Genomic DNA, 19,733 nt, shown 5'->3' on the forward strand with positions numbered 1-19,733 from the left:
TGAGTCCAGCCTCAGCAGTTTAGCGAGGAGCAGAGGGTGGTGGCGCATGCCTGTAATCCCAGTACTTGGAAGGCTGAGACAGTAGGATCTTAGGTTGGAGGACAGCCTGTGCAATGTAGCAAGACTCAGCAACCTAGAGAGACCCTATTTAAAAACAAAAAAATAAGCCAGGCATGGTGGTGCAGGCTTGTAATCCCAAAACTTGGAAGGCTGAGACAGGAGGATTGCGGGTTCTCAGCCAGCCTCAGCAACTTAGTGAGGCCCTCTGCAATTTAATGAGACCCTGTTGCAAAATACAGAATAAAAATAGGGCTGGGGATAGCCCGGTACTAAAACAACCAAACAAGAAGGGTTAGGGTATAGCTCAGAGGTAGAATGTCCCTGGGTTCACCCCACAGTACAACCAGTACTGGAAATATAAATGAATTAGTTAATTGATTAATTAAAAATAGGGGTGGCTCAGAGGTAGAATGTGCTGGGTTCAGTCCCTAGTACCTTCCCCTCTCCACGCACACATTTTAGGCAAAGTACTGATTGTGCCAAGACCCAGAGGTGTAGGAAGAAGTTGGTAAATCTTAGGAAGATTTAGGTTGGAAGGTGTGCTGCGTCTGTGTGGGTAGAAACTGAGAAGACACCTCCAGTGAACAGATCAAGTGAAAGCACTTGTCCTTATGGAACCTGGCATGCAGGGGTTGATAAAGAAGGACCAGAGCCTTCCAGGGGAGGACCTCCTTCTGGTAATAAAGAGGGACTCTTGTCAGAGTGCATTGTTGTTCTCCCATAGGCCTTGGGATGTCTCTGGCAGACGAGCTCTTGGCTGATCTTGAGGAGGCAGCAGAAGAGGAGGAAGGAGGAAGCTATGGAGAAGAAGAAGAAGAACCGGCGATTGAAGATGTACAGGAGGAAACGCAGCTGGATCTTTCTGGGGATTCAGTCAAGAGCATTGCCAAGCTATGGGACAGCAAGATGGTGAGAAGGGTGCTGTTGTGTATAAACAGTAACTCCCAGCAGGGGGCAGTAGGGGCAGTAGAGTTCTGACTCTACTCTCCTTTTAGTTTGCCGAGATCATGATGAAGATTGAGGAGTATATCAGCAAGCAAGCCAAAGCTTCAGAAGGTACTTCCTCACCCTCACTTCTCTTGTTTATTTATCCGCTGAGCTCCGCAACTTTTTCTTTCTGTTGCTTCATAAATTTAGTGAATCTCCTCCTTGGCCTTTTCCAGAGCTTTCTTCTTTTTTGCCACCCCACCTCAGTCTGCTTCTCCCCTAAAAAATATATTGCATTATGAGGCTGACATTTCATTACTTGGTGCTGAACACTTACTAATTGTGATAGGACATGTACCAGGGTTCCCCCAAACTTCAGTGATTAACATGACCAGCTATAGTTTTTTTTTTTTCCTGTTTTGATATTGGGGATTAAACCCAGGGGCATTTTACCTTCGACATATACCCCCCCTTTCTGTTTTTTATTTTGAAACACCATCTCTCCAAATTGCTGAGACTAACCTTGAATCTGCGATCCTTCTCTTTTGTGTGTGTGTGTGGTTCTGGGGATTGAACCCAGGGGCATTCATTCAGCCTTCAAGCTACACCCCCAGCCCTATTTGTTTTTATTTTGAAATAGGATCTCGCTAGGTTGCTGAGAGTCTCAGTAGTTGCTGACTACTTACTGAGGATGTTCTTGAACCTGAGATCCTCCTGTCTCAGCCTCCCAAGTACTGAGATTAGAGGCTTATACCACCACGCCTGCCTCTCTGCGTGCAATCCTTCTGTCTCAGCCTTCAGAGTACTAGAATTACAGGCATATACAGGGTTTTTGCCACTTTGGAAACTATACGTTCTACTATTTACTTAGCATTTTCTTTATAAAACAACTGGACATTACTGTATACCTAAGAATTAAGTTTATCACTACTGTGAATGGAAAACTGTTACTGCTTGGCAAATACAAAGCAACCATAAACATGAAACACAATTGTTAAGGTATCTAAAACCTTTTCTTACTTCTAGATTTTGGTCAGCTCTCTAAGACTCAGACTACCTCGTGAAAGGCAGTCCTAGCTGAGCATGGTGTCATATGCCTGTAATCCCAGTACTTGAGAGGCTGAGACAGGATGAGCACAGGTTTAAGGACAGCCTCAGCAACTTGTTGAGGCCCTGTTTCAAAAATGAAAAATAAATCCAGGCATGGTGGCTCGCACTTATAATCCCAGCACTTGGGAGGCTGAGGCAGGAGGATCACACAGGTTCAAAGCCAGCCTCAGCTATTTAGTGAGGCTCTCAACAACTTAGTGAGACCCTGTTTCCAAATAAAATTATAAAAATAGGTCTGCGAGTATAGCCCAGAGATAGAAAAGCCCCTGAGTTCCACTTCTAATACCACAAAGAAAGAAAAAGAGAGAGAGAGAGAGAGATAAATAAAAAACCAGGTTGGGTTTGGGAATATAGCTTGGGGTAAATACCCTTGGGTTTAATTCCTAGTACCACAGAAAAAAAGAGTGCAGTCCTGTTACCACTCCCCTTTTTCTGGTCAGGATGGGGAACTCAAGTGGAATTAATTCATAGGGAGAAGTCCTGGGAGAGTACTGGGCATAGGAGTGATATCATCCGAGTGTAGAGTTGCAGGGAGACTCCTGTTCTTTAATACTTTCCTGGGTACCATTTGAGTCAGCCCAGGTCTCTGCTTTAAAAATGTCCAGGGTAGCCAGGCGTGGTGGCGCAGGCTTGTAATCCCCACGCTTGGGAGGCAGAGACAGGAGGATCGCATAGGTTCGAAGCCAGCCTCAGCTACTGAGTGAGGCTCTCAGCAACTTAGTGAGACCCTGTTTCCAAATAAAATATAAAATAGGTCTGGGAGTATAGCCTGGAGGTAGAAAGCCTCTGGGTTCTACCCCCAGTACCACCAAAAAAAAAAAATGTCCAGGGTTACCAGGCATGATGGTGCATGCTTGTAATCTCAGCAACTTAGTGAGGCTCTCCTAAACTTAGTGAAGCCCTGTTTCCAAATAAAGAATAAAAAATAGAGCTGGGGTATAGCTAGGAAGTAGAATACCCCTGGGTTCAGTTCCAAGTTCTGCCAAAAAGAAGTCTAGGGTCTTGGGGAGGAGTCAGGCCAAGTCCCCGGCGGTTATTGATGGGTGATGCCAAGTCCAGGACACTCCAGAGCCACAGGAGGGACTGGTTGGCCTGTCCTAGGAGTGAGGGAAGAAATGATACTAAAGTGGGTTCTGGAGTATGTGTATACATGCCAAGCAAAAGAGGGGAAGAAGGGGGCCCAGGGAAAGAGTATGTCGTGTGTGCTCGGAGCCCCAGGCATCAGGAGAGCTAGGGAGGCTCAGGAAGATGCCAGTTCCTACCAGTACAAGAAGCTTCCTAATCCAGAGGGCCATGGAGCAACAATTTCCTGATGTCTGGCCAAGTTCAGGGATGGAGTCAGACATTCTCAGACCCAGTGTCTGGTGGGGAAAGTGGATACAGAACATCCCAAACCAGGTGGCAATCCGTGTCTAGCAGAGGAGACATCTGACCCTCCCAAGAGAGCAATGAAGACTCTCTGCCATCACCTGAGGCTTAAGGACTTAAAGAGGCATTTGAGCACCAGGGTTAGGAACACAGACCCTGAAGCCACCCTACCCATAGTCGGATCTCAGCTCTGCTGTCTGCTGGCTCTGAGACATAAGGAAGTGCCCTCCATTGCTTTTGGGCAGATTGGTCTGCTTTAATGCCTACCTCCCTGGTGGTTGTGGGTAAAATAAATTGGCGCCTATATGACATTTAGAACAATGCCATATAAGTCCTGTATGTGCCAGCTTCCCTGACTACTGCCCATACAGTCATCACTATCTTCAATACCATCTTATTGTCATTAATGCACAGAAGGGTTTCTAGAAACCAATATGTGGAAGGGAGATTCAAGAGAGAGGTAACAGCACACGTGAAGTCCAGGAGGAGAGTCCAGTCTGGATGCTCAGGGTGCTGTAATCAGGCCTTTGTGCCTGGTGTGAAAAAGACAGAGGCGTGGTGGCACACGCTTGTAATCCCAACATTTGAGAGGCCGAGAAAGGTGGATCACGGTTCGAGGCTATCCTCAGCTACTTAGTGAGGTCCTTTGCAACTCAGTGAGACCCGGTTTCAAAATATAGAATAAAAAATCGGCTAGGGGGTGTGGCTCGGAGGTCGAATGCCCCTGGGTTCCATCCCCAGACCCGCAAAAAAAATAAAAATAAAAATAATAATAATAATAATAATAGGGCTGGGAGTGGAACTTGGAGTAGAATGCCACTGGGTTTCATCTCCAGTGCCTCAAGGAGAAAAAAAAAATGACGATGCGAGCTGGGAGGCTGGGTAGGACGGTGGAGAGGCCAGTCCTCAGAGCTGGTGAGCCAGCGGATAGCAGCTGAGTAACTCCAGTCCTCTGAGCCCCTCGGGTGCAGCCTGGGGAAGCACATGGCACTTGTCCGGGCCAGGCTTCCAGGCGTGTGGGAGGCCTGCAGTTTCAGTCTGGGGAATATGATCATTAGCCTCGGGGTGGTAGGGAGCCATAAAAGAGTTTAGTTTTGGGGCAAGATGGGGTCAAGTTTAGATTGGCTTGGAGGGAAAGAGATTGGAGGCCTGGACGTGGGCCCAGGGGATGCTTACGAACACATAAGCCCACTGTCCAGTGTGCACTTCAGCCCCTTCTGCCTGCGTCCCTCCAGCCCTGTACCTGTCTCCCCAGTCTGTGACCTGGGAAGGGGTCAGTTTAGATGCACACCCCCTTCAGGCGTCTTCTCACCCTCACAGTAATGGGACCAGTGGAGGCGGCACCCGAGTACCGTGTCATCGTGGACGCCAACAACCTGACCGTGGAGATTGAGAATGAGCTGAGTGAGTGCCCGCAATAGCAGCGAGGACAGCCCTGTCCCAAGGGAGGGACAGGCAGGGACCCGGGCCGCTTCCCCTGCGTTCCTAGGGGGCTTCACCCAAGCCCTTGTATTAGTGCAAATCGAGGTTCAGCTGCTGTAACAGAGTGCCTTGCCTGAGAAAGAAGTGTGTTCTATCGTATGAAAGTGTGAACAGACTAGACCTGGTGTCACTCTCCCTGGGGTCTAGGTTCTTTCTGTCTTGTTGGTCTGCTGGCAGTTTCATGGTATAAGTTGACACACCACCTCCAGCCCTCACTTCCCCATCCCCACCTAGCATTAAAGGCTGCCAGGAAATGTAGCCCTTTTTTTTGGGTATGCATGTAGCAAAATACAAATCAGGGGTTTGGTTAATAAAGTAAGAGGGGGCAGTGGAAGTTAGGGACAACCAGAAGAGCCTGCCACCCTTCAATGAACACCTGCTCTCCCCTCCTTGTCTACCTTAGACATCATTCATAAGTTCATCCGTGATAAATATTCGAAGAGATTCCCTGAACTCGAGTCGTTGGTCCCCAATGCACTGGATTACATCCGCACAGTCAAGGTGAGTGGAGAGGACCAGGAAAAGATAGACCATTTGTGTGAAGGGAGGGCAAGACCCGCTCTCGGACACTTAGTCCAAGAAGCCTTGTGTTCTGGAAGTGGTGGAGAGGTGTGAACTGAGGCTTACCTGTTGCCATCTCCAAAGGAGAGAGATGGAACCTGGAAAGGCCCCCTATGCCTATGCCTTCTGCTCCCCCTGGTCTCCTGAGCAGGTCCCCACTGGCCTGACCCATGCTTCTCCAGCTGTGGTCAGAGCAGGTAGCATCTGGGTTAAGAGCTGAAGGCTGACATGGGGGCAGCTATGCAAATATTCAGAGGAACCCGGGTGTGTTGGCGCATGCCTGTAATCCCAGCACTTGGGAGGCTGACACAGGAGGATCGCAGGTTCATAGTCAGCCTCAGCAACTTAGTGGGGCCCTCTGCAACTTAGACTCAGTTTCAAAATAAAAAAGCTGGGCGTGGTGCCGCACGCTTGTAATCCCCGTGCTTGGGAGGCTGAGACAGAAGGATCGCACAGGTTCGAAGCCAGCCTCAGCTACTGAGTGAGGCTCTCAACAACTTAGTGAGACCCTGTTTCCAAATAAAGTATAAAATAGGTCTGGGAGTATAGCCCAGAGGTAGAAAGCCCCTGGGTTCCACCTCAGTATCACAAAAAAAGGGGAGGCTGGGTGTAGTTCAGAGGTAGAATGCCTTAGGGTTCAATCCCCCGTAATGAGAAAAAAAAAAAGAGGACACGATCATAAAATTACAAAGACCCTAATTGGGAACAAGGCAGGAGGAAGTGTCGAGGGACAAAAAGGTGAGATTGGAAAGGGCAGCCACATCAGACCTATAAGGGTTTGGATCTTGTGGGAGAGCTGAGAGGCTTAAAGAGAGGCTGGAGCAGGTGTGTGTGGGGGTGGGGAAGCGGCCCCCACCTGTGTCCAGGAAATGACTGGAATGGTGGCAGAGGCAGTCCCTTCCCTCAGCTCTGTGTTCTGAGTTGGTGTGGACTCGTGGGCTCGCTCAGGGCTGCAGCTCTTCCCTGGATGACCACTCTGCTCAGGTCTGTTTCTGAGGCAGCCAGAGCTGAGGCTTTGGGAACTGGTAGGAGGAGAAGCTGTCCCCAGCATGCAAACCCCAACTTTCCCAGTGTCCCTAAGGAGAGACCCAAGTGAGTACTGAGCAAGTAGAGTTTCTAGTTTCTTCCTGAGTTCCCAGGATCCCACTTCTTCCCCTTCCCACCCCAGGAGCTGGGCAACAGCCTGGACAAGTGTAAGAACAACGAGAACCTGCAGCAGATACTGACCAATGCCACTATCATGGTGGTCAGCGTCACCGCTTCAACCACCCAGGGGTACGTATGCCTGCCTACCTCAGGTTCCACTAACAACGTGCACCAGAAAGGGCAGGACAAGGGCCCCAGGCTGGCCAGGGTGGTGCTGACCGAGAACGGATTCCTAGCAACCCTGGGCTTCTGAGCTGGTGGGACTTGGAATTGCTCCAGTTACACACAGGTGCCCCCCCAACACACACACACACACACACACACACACACACACACACACACCCCTGATAAGACAGGAGCCAGACACAGTCGGATGGGGTACCCAGCAGGGCTGGGATATGTCCCCCTGCAGACAGCAGCTGTCAGAGGAGGAGCTGGAGCGGCTGGAGGAGGCCTGCGACATGGCGCTGGAGCTGAACGCCTCCAAGCACCGCATCTATGAATACGTGGAGTCCCGGATGTCCTTTATCGCACCCAACCTATCCATCATCATCGGAGCGTCCACAGCTGCCAAGATCATGGGTGAGGTCCTGGGCTGGGTTCCACAGGCTGAGTTTGTTGATGAGTTGTGTGGCCTTGGACAGATAGTAAGGTCTGGTCCCAGGGGCTCCAGTGCCCTGTCTCCCTGGCTCTCCTTGTATCGTCTCTCCTGAAGGCCACAGAGATCACCCAACTTAGCATAGACACAGAAGAAGTGTGAACACCCTGAGCCCACATCAGCCCCAGAGGCTTCAGCAGAGCTGGGCCAGACAAGCTTTAAAGGTGACAGCCTGCATGGTGGAAAGGTGGTACTTAGATTCAGGTACTGCCAGCCCTGCCCTGGGAGTAAAATAGGTTCTTTGAGCCTCATTTTTCTCCAATGGATGGGACACTAATCCTGGCTGTGTGCTAGGTTCCTCTTTACCAGGAACCCCTAGTGTTTTCTGCGCCTCCCCTTCCCTCTGACCAAGAGAGATTCCCAGGGATCGCCCTTTCAGTATCATAGGCCACGCAGTTCACACCACAGAGGTTCATTGTCCCACGGTTTGGGGGACCAGCGATCAGAGCAGGCGTCACCAGGTTCGGTGTCTTTTGAGGCCTCTCTCGTTGGCTTGCGGTCAGTTACTGCTCCCTGTGTCTTCTTGTGGCTGTTCCTCAGTGCTTGTCTGTGTCATAATTTCTTCTTGTAAGGACCCAATCAGTTTGTTTATTTATTTATTTATTTTTTGGTGGTACTGGGGGTAGAACCCAGAGACTTTCTACCTCCGGGCTATACTCCCAGACCTTTTTTATATTTTATTTGGAAACAGGGTCTCACTAAGTTGCTGAGAGCCTCACTAAGTAGCTGAGGCTGGCTTCGAACCCATGCGATCCTCCTGTCTCAGCCTCCCAAGCGCAGGGATTACAAGCATGTGCCACCACGCCTGGCTGGACCCAATCAGTTTAAATTGAGGCCCATACGGCCACATTTTACCTTATTTTCTCAAGTACTCTATGTCCACACACAGTCACAATCTGAGGCACGCCAGGGACTTCAACATGAGCATTTTGTAGGGACATAGTTCATCCCTGACAGCAGTCTTCTGGAGGGGAGTGAGTACTGAGTTGCAGTATGGAAAGAAGAGGTGGATTCAGGGAAGGATACATGGGTGTAGATCCCGGCTCCACTTCACATCTTTGGTCAAATGACTGCGTGCCTCTTTCCCTACTGGTGATTGACAAGAGTATCAGTATGATTTTGCTACTATGACAAATTACTACATGCTTAGCACAATTTATTATCCTCCTTTCTTTAACATGAGTCTCACTGGACTAAAACCCAGGTGTTAAGCCGCGCATGGTGGCGCACGCTTGTAATCCCCGCACTTGGGAGGCTGAGACAGGAGGATTGCATAGGTTCGAAGCCAGCCTTAGCTCCTTAGTGAGGCTCTCAGCAACTTAGTGAGACCCTGTTTCCAAATAAAAATATAAAATGGGTCTGGGAGTATAGCCCAGAGGTAGAAGAGCTCTGGGTTCCACCCCCAGTACCACCAAAAAAAAAAAAAAAAAACCCAGGTGTTGGTTGTAGAAGAGCTCTGGGTTCCACCCCCAGTACCACCAAAAAAAAAAAAAAAAAAACCCAGGTGTTGGTTGGCTCTGGTCCCTGATAGAGCTTCTGTATCTTTCCCAGCCTCCAGAGGTGCCTGGATTTTTTTAGCCTATGGCCAGCCCTTCATCTTTGAGGTCCCCTCTCACATCACCGATGCTGACCCTCCTGCCTTCCTCCCTCTTCCACTTTTAAGGACTTTGTCATTGCATTAAGTCTACTCAGATAATCCAGGATAGTCTCCCCATCTTGAAGTCCTTAACCTGATCTCCTCTGAAAAGTCCCTTTGGCAATTAAGCTTCATATTCCCAGGTTGTGGGGACTAAGATGTGAACAGCTATGGTGGTCACTCTCCCTCCCATGGGGCTTATGGTGCCTAGACTGGAGGTTTGCTTTAAGGATTCACTTGATAATGAGACAGCATACCTAATCATTAAAAACACCTCATACGAGCCAGACATGGTGGCACATGCCTGTACTCCCAGAACTTGGGAGGTTGAGTAGGAGGATCACAGAGTTAAGGCCAGCCTCAGAAACATAGTGAGGCCCTGTTTCAAAATAAAAATAAAATTGGTATAGGGGTGTAGCTCAGAGGTAGAATACTCCTGGGTTCGATTCCCAGTACCACCAAAAAACAAAAACAAAAACCTTGTGTGGCCGGGCATGCCAGCACTCACCTATAATCCCAACTACTCAGGAGGCTGAGACAGAAGGATTGTGGGTTCAGCTGGGCGTGGTGGCGCACACTTGTAACCCCCATGCTTGGGAGGCGGAGACAGGAGGATCGCACAGGTTCAAAGCCAGCCTCGCTGGCTTAAGAGACCCTGTTTCCAAATAAAGAAAAATATAAAATAGGTCTGGGAGTGTAGCCTGGAGGTAGAAGGGTTTCCAGGAACCCCAGTACCACCAAAAAAAAAAAAAAAAAAAAAATAGAAAGAAGAAGGATTGTGGATTCAAGGCCAGTCTGGGCAACTTAGCAAGACCCCGTCTCAAAATAAAAAGGGCTGAGCCAGGTGTGGTGGTGCATGCTTGTGATCCTAGTACTTGGAAGGCTGAGACAGGAGGATCACAGGTTCTCAGCCAGCCTCAGCTACTTAGTGAGGCCCTCTGCAACTTAATGAGATCCTGTTTCAAAATAAAGAATAAAAGCCGGGTGTGGTGGCGCACGCTTATAATCCCCACGCTTGGGGAGACAGGAGGATCGCGCAGGTTTGAAGCCAGCCTCGCTGGCTTAAGAGACCCTGTTTCCAAATAAAAATATAAAATAGGTCTGTGAGTATAGCCCAGAGGTAGAAGGGTTCTATCCCTAATACCACACACACACACATACACACACACACACAAATAATAAATAAATAATAAAAATAAGGAATAAAAAATAGAGCTGGGGGTGTAGCTCAGAGGTAGCATGCCCCTGGATTCAATTCCCAGTACCACCAGTGATGAAATGTACACCTGTGGTTGCTCCCCACTCCGCCCAGACAGCCTCAGTGGAAACCAAGGTGAAACAAACATAAGCATCAGGGAGCTCCTGGTGTGATGAAACTGTTCCAAGACACAAACACGATCCTCAGGGTAGGGCACTGTGGCTTTGCATGGACTTTGGGGCCAGTTTTGTGTTGGGCCACTTCTTTGCTGTGCACCCTCAGACAAGTTGCCTCCTCTGTAAATGAGAAACATCAGCCCTTTCGGGCAGGACCACTATACAGATCCAACCAGAACCTCACGTAAAGGACATAGCATGCGGCGAGACCCAAACCCCAAGTCTCCTCTGACCTCTGCATCCCCCGCTGCAGGTGTGGCCGGTGGGCTGACGAACCTCTCCAAGATGCCTGCCTGCAACATCATGCTGCTTGGCGCCCAGCGCAAGACGCTCTCTGGCTTCTCGTCTACCTCCGTGCTGCCCCACACTGGCTACATCTACCACAGTGACATCGTGCAGTCCCTGCCCCCGGTAAGCCCCCCACGTCGTCACCCCTGGGAGCACTACTTAGCTGTCGGGTAAGCTCAGTTTCACCCTCCATAGAATGGAGAGAACGGTGTCTGCCTTGCGAGGCTGCGATGAGGACCCACATGTTCAGAGAACTTACACTTACAAAGTGAGCCACGTGAGATTAGCCTATGAGTCAGGAGTCCCCCAAGATCCCTCAGGTTTGATAAATCACTGGAAGGACTTGCAGGATTCACAGAGTGCTCTCACCATTATGGTTTATTCAGAGGTAGGCACAGATTAACATCAACCAAGCAGAGGTGTGCAGCAGGCCTGGGCCAGGAGAAAGTGGTGCCTCTGGGCATCCAATGGCTTGTCCCCCCTTGCCCACCGTCCTCTGTGGAGTGAGGATGTGGGACCTCCCAGCACCAATGCATGACAGTAGCACAGTCTCGCCAACAGGAAGTTCCTCCAAGCCTCAGTGTCAGGGCCTCTTTGGAGATCACGTGTGTAGATACCACCAGGTTGTCCACGTGACTGATCTCCAACTCCAGGCTTACTGGTGTCCTGTATTCAAACCCCCACCCTAAGTCGCGTGGGAGCCTTTCCTGCAAGGCCAACCTTATATGTATGGGGTACCACTTCATAGCCATCTGCCCAGCCCAAGGCCCCAGGCCAACAGAGGTCAGCTCCCGGAGCCCAGGGCAAAGGCTGCACCTGAGTCTTGTGGCTATGAGATTTCTGTGCACCATCTTGGTCTGGAGCAAGGAAGAGCCACCTCCCTCTAGTGACACTGAAACATGACTTTCAGTGAGCCACAGATGGGATAGGCTAAAAGTCCTATTCAACACATACTTTGTTTTTATTATTGAATTGTACCACTTGTGGTACAACTAACTTGCCTTCTTAAATGACCTTGTGGTTTTCAAGAGTGGGTTAAAAGAAAGTGTTGATGATAGTGTGTTGTAAGAGTTCTTTGTAGTGACAACAGTAAGGGCTGACAGGCAGCAGTTGAGACAGTAGTGGCTTCGTTGAATGTCTCTTTGAATCCTCATAAAGATGACAGTATTTGCCAGTCGTGGTGGCACACTCTTGTAATCCCAGCATTTGGGAGGCTGAGACAGGAGGATCATGGTTTGCAGACAGTCCTGGCTCCATTACTAACCAATTCTGTTTCCCTGACCCCATGGCCAGAAGCCTTGGCCCACATCAAGAGAGCAGGAAGGGTGATCGTAGCAAGCTTGGGTTTGAGTCTTGATGAGATGGTCCCTGGGCTGTACTGAGCACAGCCCCGCATCTAGACTGCGCAGCCCTACGGGCCTCCTGGTGGCCTTCATGCCAGTGTCCCCAGGTCATGTGGCTCATCATCTGACCTGGCTCTGCTGCCTGTCAGCCCTGACATCCTGGGCAGGTGGCTCCATTTCCAGCCTCGTCCTCGGCCTTGCTGTGACCTGGGGGGATAAGAGTGTACCTCTCAAGAGGGTGCCAGGAGCACTTGAGCCACAGGTGTGGGGCTCCGCTTCCTGGGACCCAGAATAAAGCGGCCCTTGAGGAGAGGTAGCTGCTGCTACTGTGGTCATCTCCTGTCTGGCTGCCTGGCTTACACAGATTCTGCCCCCACCCCGTTCCATTGTTCCAGGATCTCCGGCGGAAAGCAGCACGGCTAGTGGCCGCCAAGTGCACGCTGGCAGCCCGTGTGGACAGCTTCCACGAGAGCACGGAGGGGAAGGTGAGGGCAGCAGGGCATCTGTCCAGGGGACCATCACCAGGGACGCACTGCCAGTGAGCACTGGTGTCACGGGGCAGGTGGGGTGTCTGTCTGCAGCCCTCACTGAGACCAGGTACTCCCTCTCCCTGTGTGCTAGCTTCCTAGAGCTGCTGTAACAAATCAGCACCCATTCAGTGGCTTAAAACACAGGTTGATAGCTGGGTGTGGTGGCACACACTTGTAATCCCCATGCTTGGGAGGCAGAGGCAGAAGGATCACGCAGTTTCAAAGCCAGCCACGCTGGCTTAAGAGACCCTGTTTCCAAATAAAAATTTTAAAAAGTATAAAAATAGGTCTGGGAGTATAACCGGAGGTAGAAGGGTTTCCAGGAACCCCAGTACCACCAAAACAAAAAACCCCACAGGTTTTAGCTGAGCATGGTAGCACATACCTGTAATCTCAGTACTTGGGAGGCTGAGCATGGTAGCACATACCTGTAATCTCAGTACTTGAGAGGCTGAGAAAGGAGGATCACAGGTTCGAGACCAGCCTCAGCAATTTAGTGAGACCCTGTTTCAAAAATAAAAAATACCCGGGCCTGGTGGCGTGCGCTTGTAATCCCAGCATTTGGGAGGCTGAGACCGGAGAATCGCGGTTCACGGACAGCCTCAGCAACTTAGTGAGGCTCTCTGTAACACAGTGAGACCCGGTTTCAAAATAAAGGATAAAAAAAAAAAATAGGGCAGGGGGTGTAGCTTGGAGGTCAAATGCCCCTGGGTTCCATCCCCAGATCCGCAAAATAAACAAACAAACAAACAAACAAACCAGGTGTGGTGGTGCACACTTATAATCCTAGTACTTGGGTGGCTGAAACAGGAGGATTGCAGATTCATGGCCAGCCTCTCCTATTTAGTGAGGCCCTTTGCAGCTCAGACCCTGTTTCAAAATAAAAAATAAGAAATCGAACTGGGGGTGTAGATCAGAGGTAGAATGTCCCTGGGTTCTATCCCTGGCACCACAAAAATAAATAAGTAAATAAATAAATAAACCAAAAAAATGGTAAAAAGCCAGACATGATGGTGCATGCTTGTAATCCCAGGATTTGGGAGGCTGAGACAAGAGGATCACAGTTCAGGGACAGCCTCAGCTACTACTTAGGCCCTCTGCAACTCAGTGAGACACTGTTTCAAAGTAAAGAGTTAAAAAAAAATAGGGCTAGGGATGTAGCTCAGAAATAGAATGCCCCTTGGTTCCATCCCCAGTACTCCCAAAAAATTTATTTAAAAAAGGTAAAGAATAAAAACTAGGGTTGGGGTGTACCTCGGAAGTAGAATGTCCCTGGGTTCTATCCTCAGTACTGCAAAAAATAAAAAAATAAAAAATAGGGCTGGGGGTGCAGCTCAGAAGTAGAATGCCAGCCGGGGGGAAAAAAAAAGTAGTAGAGTGCCCCTGGGTTCCATCCCCAGTACCACAAAAATATTTTATTTTTATTTTTTTATTTTTTTGGTGGTACTGGGGGTGGAACCCAGAGGCTTTCTACCTTTGGGCTATACTCCCAGACCTACTTTTTATATTTTATTTGGAAACAGGGTCTCACTAAGTTGCTGAGAGCCTCACTCAGTAGCTGAGGCTGGCTTCGAACCTGTGCAATCCTCCTGTCTCAGCCTCCTAAGAGCAGGGATTACAAGCGTGCGCCACCACGCCTGGCCAAGTACCGCAATAAATTACACTTGTAATCTCAGTACTTGGGAGGCTGAGTCAGGTGGATCAGAGGTTCACGGATAGCCTCATCTACTTAGGCCCTCTGCAACTTAGACCTTGTTTCAAAATAATAGGGCTGGTGTGGTGGTGTAGCTCAGAGGTAGAATGCCCCTGGGTTCCATCCTCAGTACTGCAAAAAAAAAAAGGATAAGAAATAGATTTGGGGGGTGTAGCTTGGAGGTAGAATGCCCCAATGGGTTCTATCCTCAGTACACAATAAATAAATAAATAAATAAATAAATAAATAAATAAATAAATAAAGCTGGAGTATAGCTTGGGTAGAATGCCCTTGGGTTCAATTCACAGTACCACAAACAACAAAAACAGGTTTGCTGGGTCTGGTGATGCACACCTGTGATCCCAATACTTGGAAGGCTGAGACTGGAGGATCACAGGTTCAAAACCAACTTCAGCAACTTAGCGAGGCTCTCAGCAACTTAGTGAGACCTTGTTTCAAAATAAAATAATAAAAAAGGGTTGGTAGTGTAGAATGGAGGTAAACTGTTCCTGGGTTCCATCCCCAGCACCACAAAAGAGAAAAAAAGAAGACAAAAAATAAAACATAGATTTAGCCGGGTGTGGTAGCTCACAATTGTAATCCCCACGCTTGGGAGGCTGAGACAGGAGGATCGCACGGGTTCGAAGCCAGCCTCGGCTACTTAGTGAGGCTCTCAGCAACTTAGTGAGACCCTGTTTCCAAATTAAAAAAAAAAAAAAGGTATGGGAGTATACCCCGGAGGTAGAAAGCCTCTGGGTTCCACCCCCAGTACCATCAAAATAATAAAACATAGATTTATCATCTTACAGTCTTGTAGATAAGAAGTTCATATGGGTCCTTCTGAGCTAGAGTCCGTTGTCTAGCTAGGCCATTTCCTTCTGCAGGCTCTAGGGAAGGTCTGTTCTTGTGCCCTGGTCAGCTCTCAGAGCTGTCTGTATTCCTGTCTGGCAGCCCTTCCCTGTTCTCAAAGGCCACCCCATAGCATCTTCGTTTTCTCCTCTTCTCTGCTTCTGCCTGCACATCTCCCCTGGCTCTGTTTTAAGGCCCCTGTGGTGACATTGAGCTCACAGTGATAACAGAAGACACACCTCACCTCAAAATCATTACCCTAGACATGGGTACAAAGACCCTTTGCATGTGTGGTGACAGTCACAAGTTCTGGTGTTTAGGACGCAGACATCTTGGAGTGTATTGGAGGGGACATTATTTTCTTTGCTACACCAGACTCTGTCTTCTCTGTCAGCGGGTGGTTATTTAGGTAGCTTCTCTCTTTCCCTAGGTAGACTTAGGTCTGCCTTGTGCGTTATTTCCAAGTGCCTGCCTGGCAGCATTCAGGTCCTTCGTTTCTCTCTCACCACTGGTCCAGACACTGGAGATATAGCAACGAGTAATACAGTCAGACACCCTGCCTGCATGCCATTTACATTCTAGTTGGGGACAGGGGGACCAAGCAGTAAGAGAGGTCCTGCAGTGCTAAGTGAACACGAAGAGTAATGAAGGGAGTTGGGGTGGTGAGGGCAAGAGTTCCCGGGGCCAAGATGTCTCGAGGAGCTTAAAGCTCGACCTGAGGGGGACCTGAGTGAGACAGGGGAGTGACTTGCATGGGTGCTTGTGATAAGGGTGCCCCAAGCAGAGGAATGGCCAGTCAGCCCCAGGAGGGAGAGGCCCTGGGGTATCCAGGGGGCAGGTGGTGTGCAGCCTTATGCACTCTGGCCATGGTGGAGGCACCAAGAAGGCAGCTGACTGGGGTCTGTTCTGCAGGAAGAGTCTGCAAAGGTCTGCATTGTGGGACAGACTGGGGAGGTGTGGCGTGCCGTCTGCTGGCCTGGGATAATGGAGGCAGCAGGAGGAGTGAAGGGATTCCGCCTGTCCCTGTCACATCTGAAGGCTCCTACAGAGGCAGTTGTCCACAGGGTGCAGGACTCAGGCCAGGCTGTGTTCCAGAGGCACAAGGTCCTAAGGGGGACTGGAAGCCCTGCGATCCCATGAGATCCTCCGGGGCCCACGGAGGAAGAGTCGGGGAGAGCACTTTGCTCAGATGGATGGAGGGATGATGGATAGATGAGACCTGGCGGGCGGCCCGTGAGCAGCCACAGCCTGTCCCCGACCCCTTCCCAGGTGGGCTATGAACTGAAGGATGAGATCGAGCGCAAGTTCGACAAGTGGCAGGAGCCACCACCTGTGAAGCAGGTGAAGCCCCTGCCCGCACCCCTCGATGGGCAGCGGAAGAAGCGAGGGGGTCGCAGGTGAGGGGTCAGCAGGGTGGGGTGGGGCAGGGAAGAGGTTGGCACTCTCCCAGCTGACTCCCTGTGCCTGTTCCACCCACCTGCCCCCAGGTACCGCAAGATGAAGGAGCGGCTGGGGCTGACGGAGATCCGGAAGCAGGCCAACCGCATGAGCTTCGGAGAGGTCAGACCCCTCCCCACCAGCTGTGGAGCCTCAGGGCTTTCCACACTTCCTCACCCCTTCAGGCGCTGAGCAGCCAAGTCCTGTGTCTCCTGCTGCATTCCTTTCCCGTCAGATCTGGGGCCACTGCAGCCTGCTCCCTTCTCCTAGCCCAGCCTCTCTCCCCTCCTTCTCACCCAGTCCCAAAGCAGCGTTTGCATCTCCCACACTTGGCTGCCCTCCTCTAGTCCCCTGGCTCCCAGCAAGCCTTCTACCCACCCAGGCTCGGTATCTGGACCTGAGGCTCAGCTGACTTATTGAGGTGCCCTGCTACACATGACTCCTCCATACCCCCCTAGAATGAGCATCATCCACTGGTCCCACAAGAACCAACTCAGGTGCCAGCCCAGCAGTGAAACCTGTCCCATTTCCTAGCACCACCAGCATGCACATAAGGGAGCAATGGCCACGCTCCTCTCAGCTTAGGGAGCAGCACCCGGACCCGGCTTCTCACAGGGTCCCCACATCGCCCATGTGCAGTCAGGTCCGGGGCCTCAGGTCCCCCTTCCATCAAGCACAGTTGGTCTCACAAGACTCTCGGCACTTAAGCTGAGCAGGCGCCTGTGAAGCCTGCCGACTGGAGACCACCTGCATTTCCAGTGGGTTGCAGGGCACTTGGGTGGCTGGCTGAGTGCAGGACGCCTTTCTCTCCTCACCAGATTGAGGAGGATGCCTACCAGGAAGACCTGGGTTTCAGCCTGGGCCACCTAGGCAAGTCTGGCAGTGGGCGCGTGCGGCAGACGCAGGTGAATGAGGCCACCAAAGCCAGGATCTCCAAGACACTGCAGGTATGGACTGGGCCAAGCGACGGTGGGGCAAGAAGACACAGGCCAGGTGCGCTAATCACAGCTTCCCCTCCCTCCCACAGCGAACCCTGCAGAAACAGAGTGTGGTATATGGCGGGAAGTCTACCATCCGTGACCGCTCCTCGGGGACCGCATCCAGTGTGGCTTTCACCCCACTCCAGGTACACCCCAGCCCCCACCAGAGCCAGGAGGCCCAGTCTGGGCCGGCTCCACTCCCTGGCCCTCCAGTGATCCTGGCAAAGCTCCTTACCCTCTTTACCTGTAACAGGTACATGATGGGGCTGTCGTGGAGGTCATACTGGGGAGGCACATAAAGGGCTCAGGCAGCTCCTGGCACATAGGAAATGCCAAAGGTTAGAAGTGACAGGGTAGCCGGGCGTGGTGGCGCACGCTTGTAATCCCTGCGCTTGGGAGGCTGAGACAGGAGGATCGCACAGGTTCGAAGCCAGCCTCAGCTACTTAGTGAGGCTCTCAGCAACTTAGTGAGACCCTGTTTCTAATAAAATATAAAATAGGTCTGGGAGTATAGCCCGGAGGTAGAAAGCCTTTGGGTTCCACCCCCTGTGCCACCAAAAAAAAGAAAAAGAAAAAAAAAGAAAGTTAAGAATTAGCCGGGCGTGGTGGCGCACACTTGTAATCCCAGCATTCGGGAGGCTGAGACCGGAGGATCGCGGTTCGTTTACAACCTCAGCTACTTAGTGAGGCCCTGTGCAACTCAGTGAAACCTGGTTTCCAAATAAAGAATAAAAACTTGGTCAGGGAGTTTAGTTTGGAGGTGAAATGCTGGGTTCCATCCCCAGACCCACAAAAAAAAAAAAAAAAAAAAAAACGAAGATAAGAATTATGGCTGTGGTGGCGCATGCTTATAATCCCAACATTTGGGAGGCTGAGACAGGAGGATCATGGTTCGCGGCCAGCCTCAGCTACTTAGTGAGTCCCTTTGCAACTCAGTGAGACCCAGTTTTAAAACTAAAGAATAAAAAATAGGACTGAGGGTGTAGCTCGGAGTAGAATGCCCCTGGGTTCCATTCCCAGTACCGTAAAAAGAAAAAAAAAAAAAAAAAAGAATCACGGCTGGGCGTGGTGGCACATGCTTGTAATCCCAGCATTCAGGAGGCTGGGACAGGAGGATCTGAGTTTGTGCCCTGCCTCAGCTACTTAGTGAGGCCCTTTGCAACTCAATGGGACCCTGTTTCAAAATAAAGACTAAAAAATAGGGCTGGGGGTATAGCTTGGAGGTAGAACGACTCTGGGTTCCATGCCCAGTACCAAAAAAAAAAAAAGAAAAAGAAAAAAGAATCACTGTGTTGGAAACACTCAGAGTGGTGCCAGCCATTATCTCTGTTAGTGGCGGTGGTGTGGTTTGCACTGAGGCTTTGGGCCAGCTACTTTCCTCTTGTGCCTCGGTTTCCTCTTCTGGATACTCAGGCATGAGTAGCTTTTTTCAAATGTTGGTGTTTTTATCATCACTTTGGCAGTGTGATAAAGACTCAGATGTCCAGACCTTCCTCTCTTTACCATAGACTCCCTGGATCAGAGTCTCCTGAGTCAAGGGAAACTCTGGGGACTGGTAAATGGTTCTCTTGTCCACTGACACCTGAGGAGTGTGAGGAGCTCAGCCTGTCACGGGTCTCTAACTTGGGGGCTGTTGTTGGAGGCCTGACCTCTCCACCCACCCTGTCATTTCTTCTCTCTCCCCCACCCAGGGTCTGGAGATTGTGAACCCACAGGCAGCTGAGAAGAAGGTGACTGAGGCCAGCCAGAAGTATTTCTCAAGCATGGCCGAGTTCCTCAAGGTCAAGGGCGAGAAGAGCGGCATCATGTCCACCTGAGGGGTGGCGTGTGCCCAGGATGGCCACCCACTGAAGGGACACGGAAGCCCAGCCCTTCTGAGAGGATCGGATTCAGGCTGAGAGAGGTTCTGGTAGAGGGAGCCTACTCTGCCATCAGCCCAGGGCCAGGGCCTCCAAGAAGGCCACTGAAGAAGCACTGCTCGCTTCCCCCAGGACCAAGGCTGCTGCCCATGCAGAGGGGTAGAAAAGGACTTCATTACCCTTGCCTTTTTATTTTAACTAACTGAGACAGGAGATTTTTTTTTTTTTTTTGAAAGAGTACAATTAAAGCACAGTACCAGAATCTGTCCTTGGGAAGTGATCATTTATCAAACACCTGGAGAAGCTAGAGCCATGGGATTTTAGAGGAAGTACTGGGCTCCCAGGAGGAGAAAAGCTTTCTCTGTCTGTCTCTGAAGCCCTGGAGAAGAGTATTGATGCCCCAGAAATATGGCCACTGAAAGCTCCAGTGTT

At 50.5% G+C, this 19,733-nt stretch overlaps 1 protein-coding gene across 2 annotated transcripts; it reads left to right on the forward strand.

The window, feature by feature from the left end:
• Positions 1 to 792: 792 nt before the first annotated feature.
• On the forward strand, positions 793 to 19,259 carry PRPF31 (pre-mRNA processing factor 31; the record flags this gene model as incomplete). 2 transcript variants are annotated; one of them, XM_080702967.1, is made up of 13 exons in its annotated part: positions 793 to 969; positions 1,056 to 1,116; positions 4,786 to 4,869; positions 5,351 to 5,448; positions 6,677 to 6,783; positions 7,067 to 7,236; positions 10,576 to 10,733; positions 12,349 to 12,438; positions 16,295 to 16,422; positions 16,513 to 16,585; positions 17,281 to 17,409; positions 17,490 to 17,588; positions 19,134 to 19,259. In XM_080702967.1, 13 exons carry the CDS (start codon positions 793 to 795, stop codon positions 19,257 to 19,259), a joined length of 1,500 nt encoding a protein of 499 aa, XP_080559093.1. The 2 variants fall into 2 exon arrangements, with proteins under 2 accessions (XP_080559093.1, XP_080559094.1); XM_080702968.1 differs by having other exon boundaries at positions 16,313 to 16,422.
• Positions 19,260 to 19,733: the final 474 nt, after the last annotated feature.

The sequence above is a fragment of the Muscardinus avellanarius genome, assembly GCF_963383645.1.
Source record: "Muscardinus avellanarius genome assembly, chromosome: 10".
NCBI lineage: Eukaryota > Metazoa > Chordata > Mammalia > Rodentia > Gliridae > Muscardinus > Muscardinus avellanarius.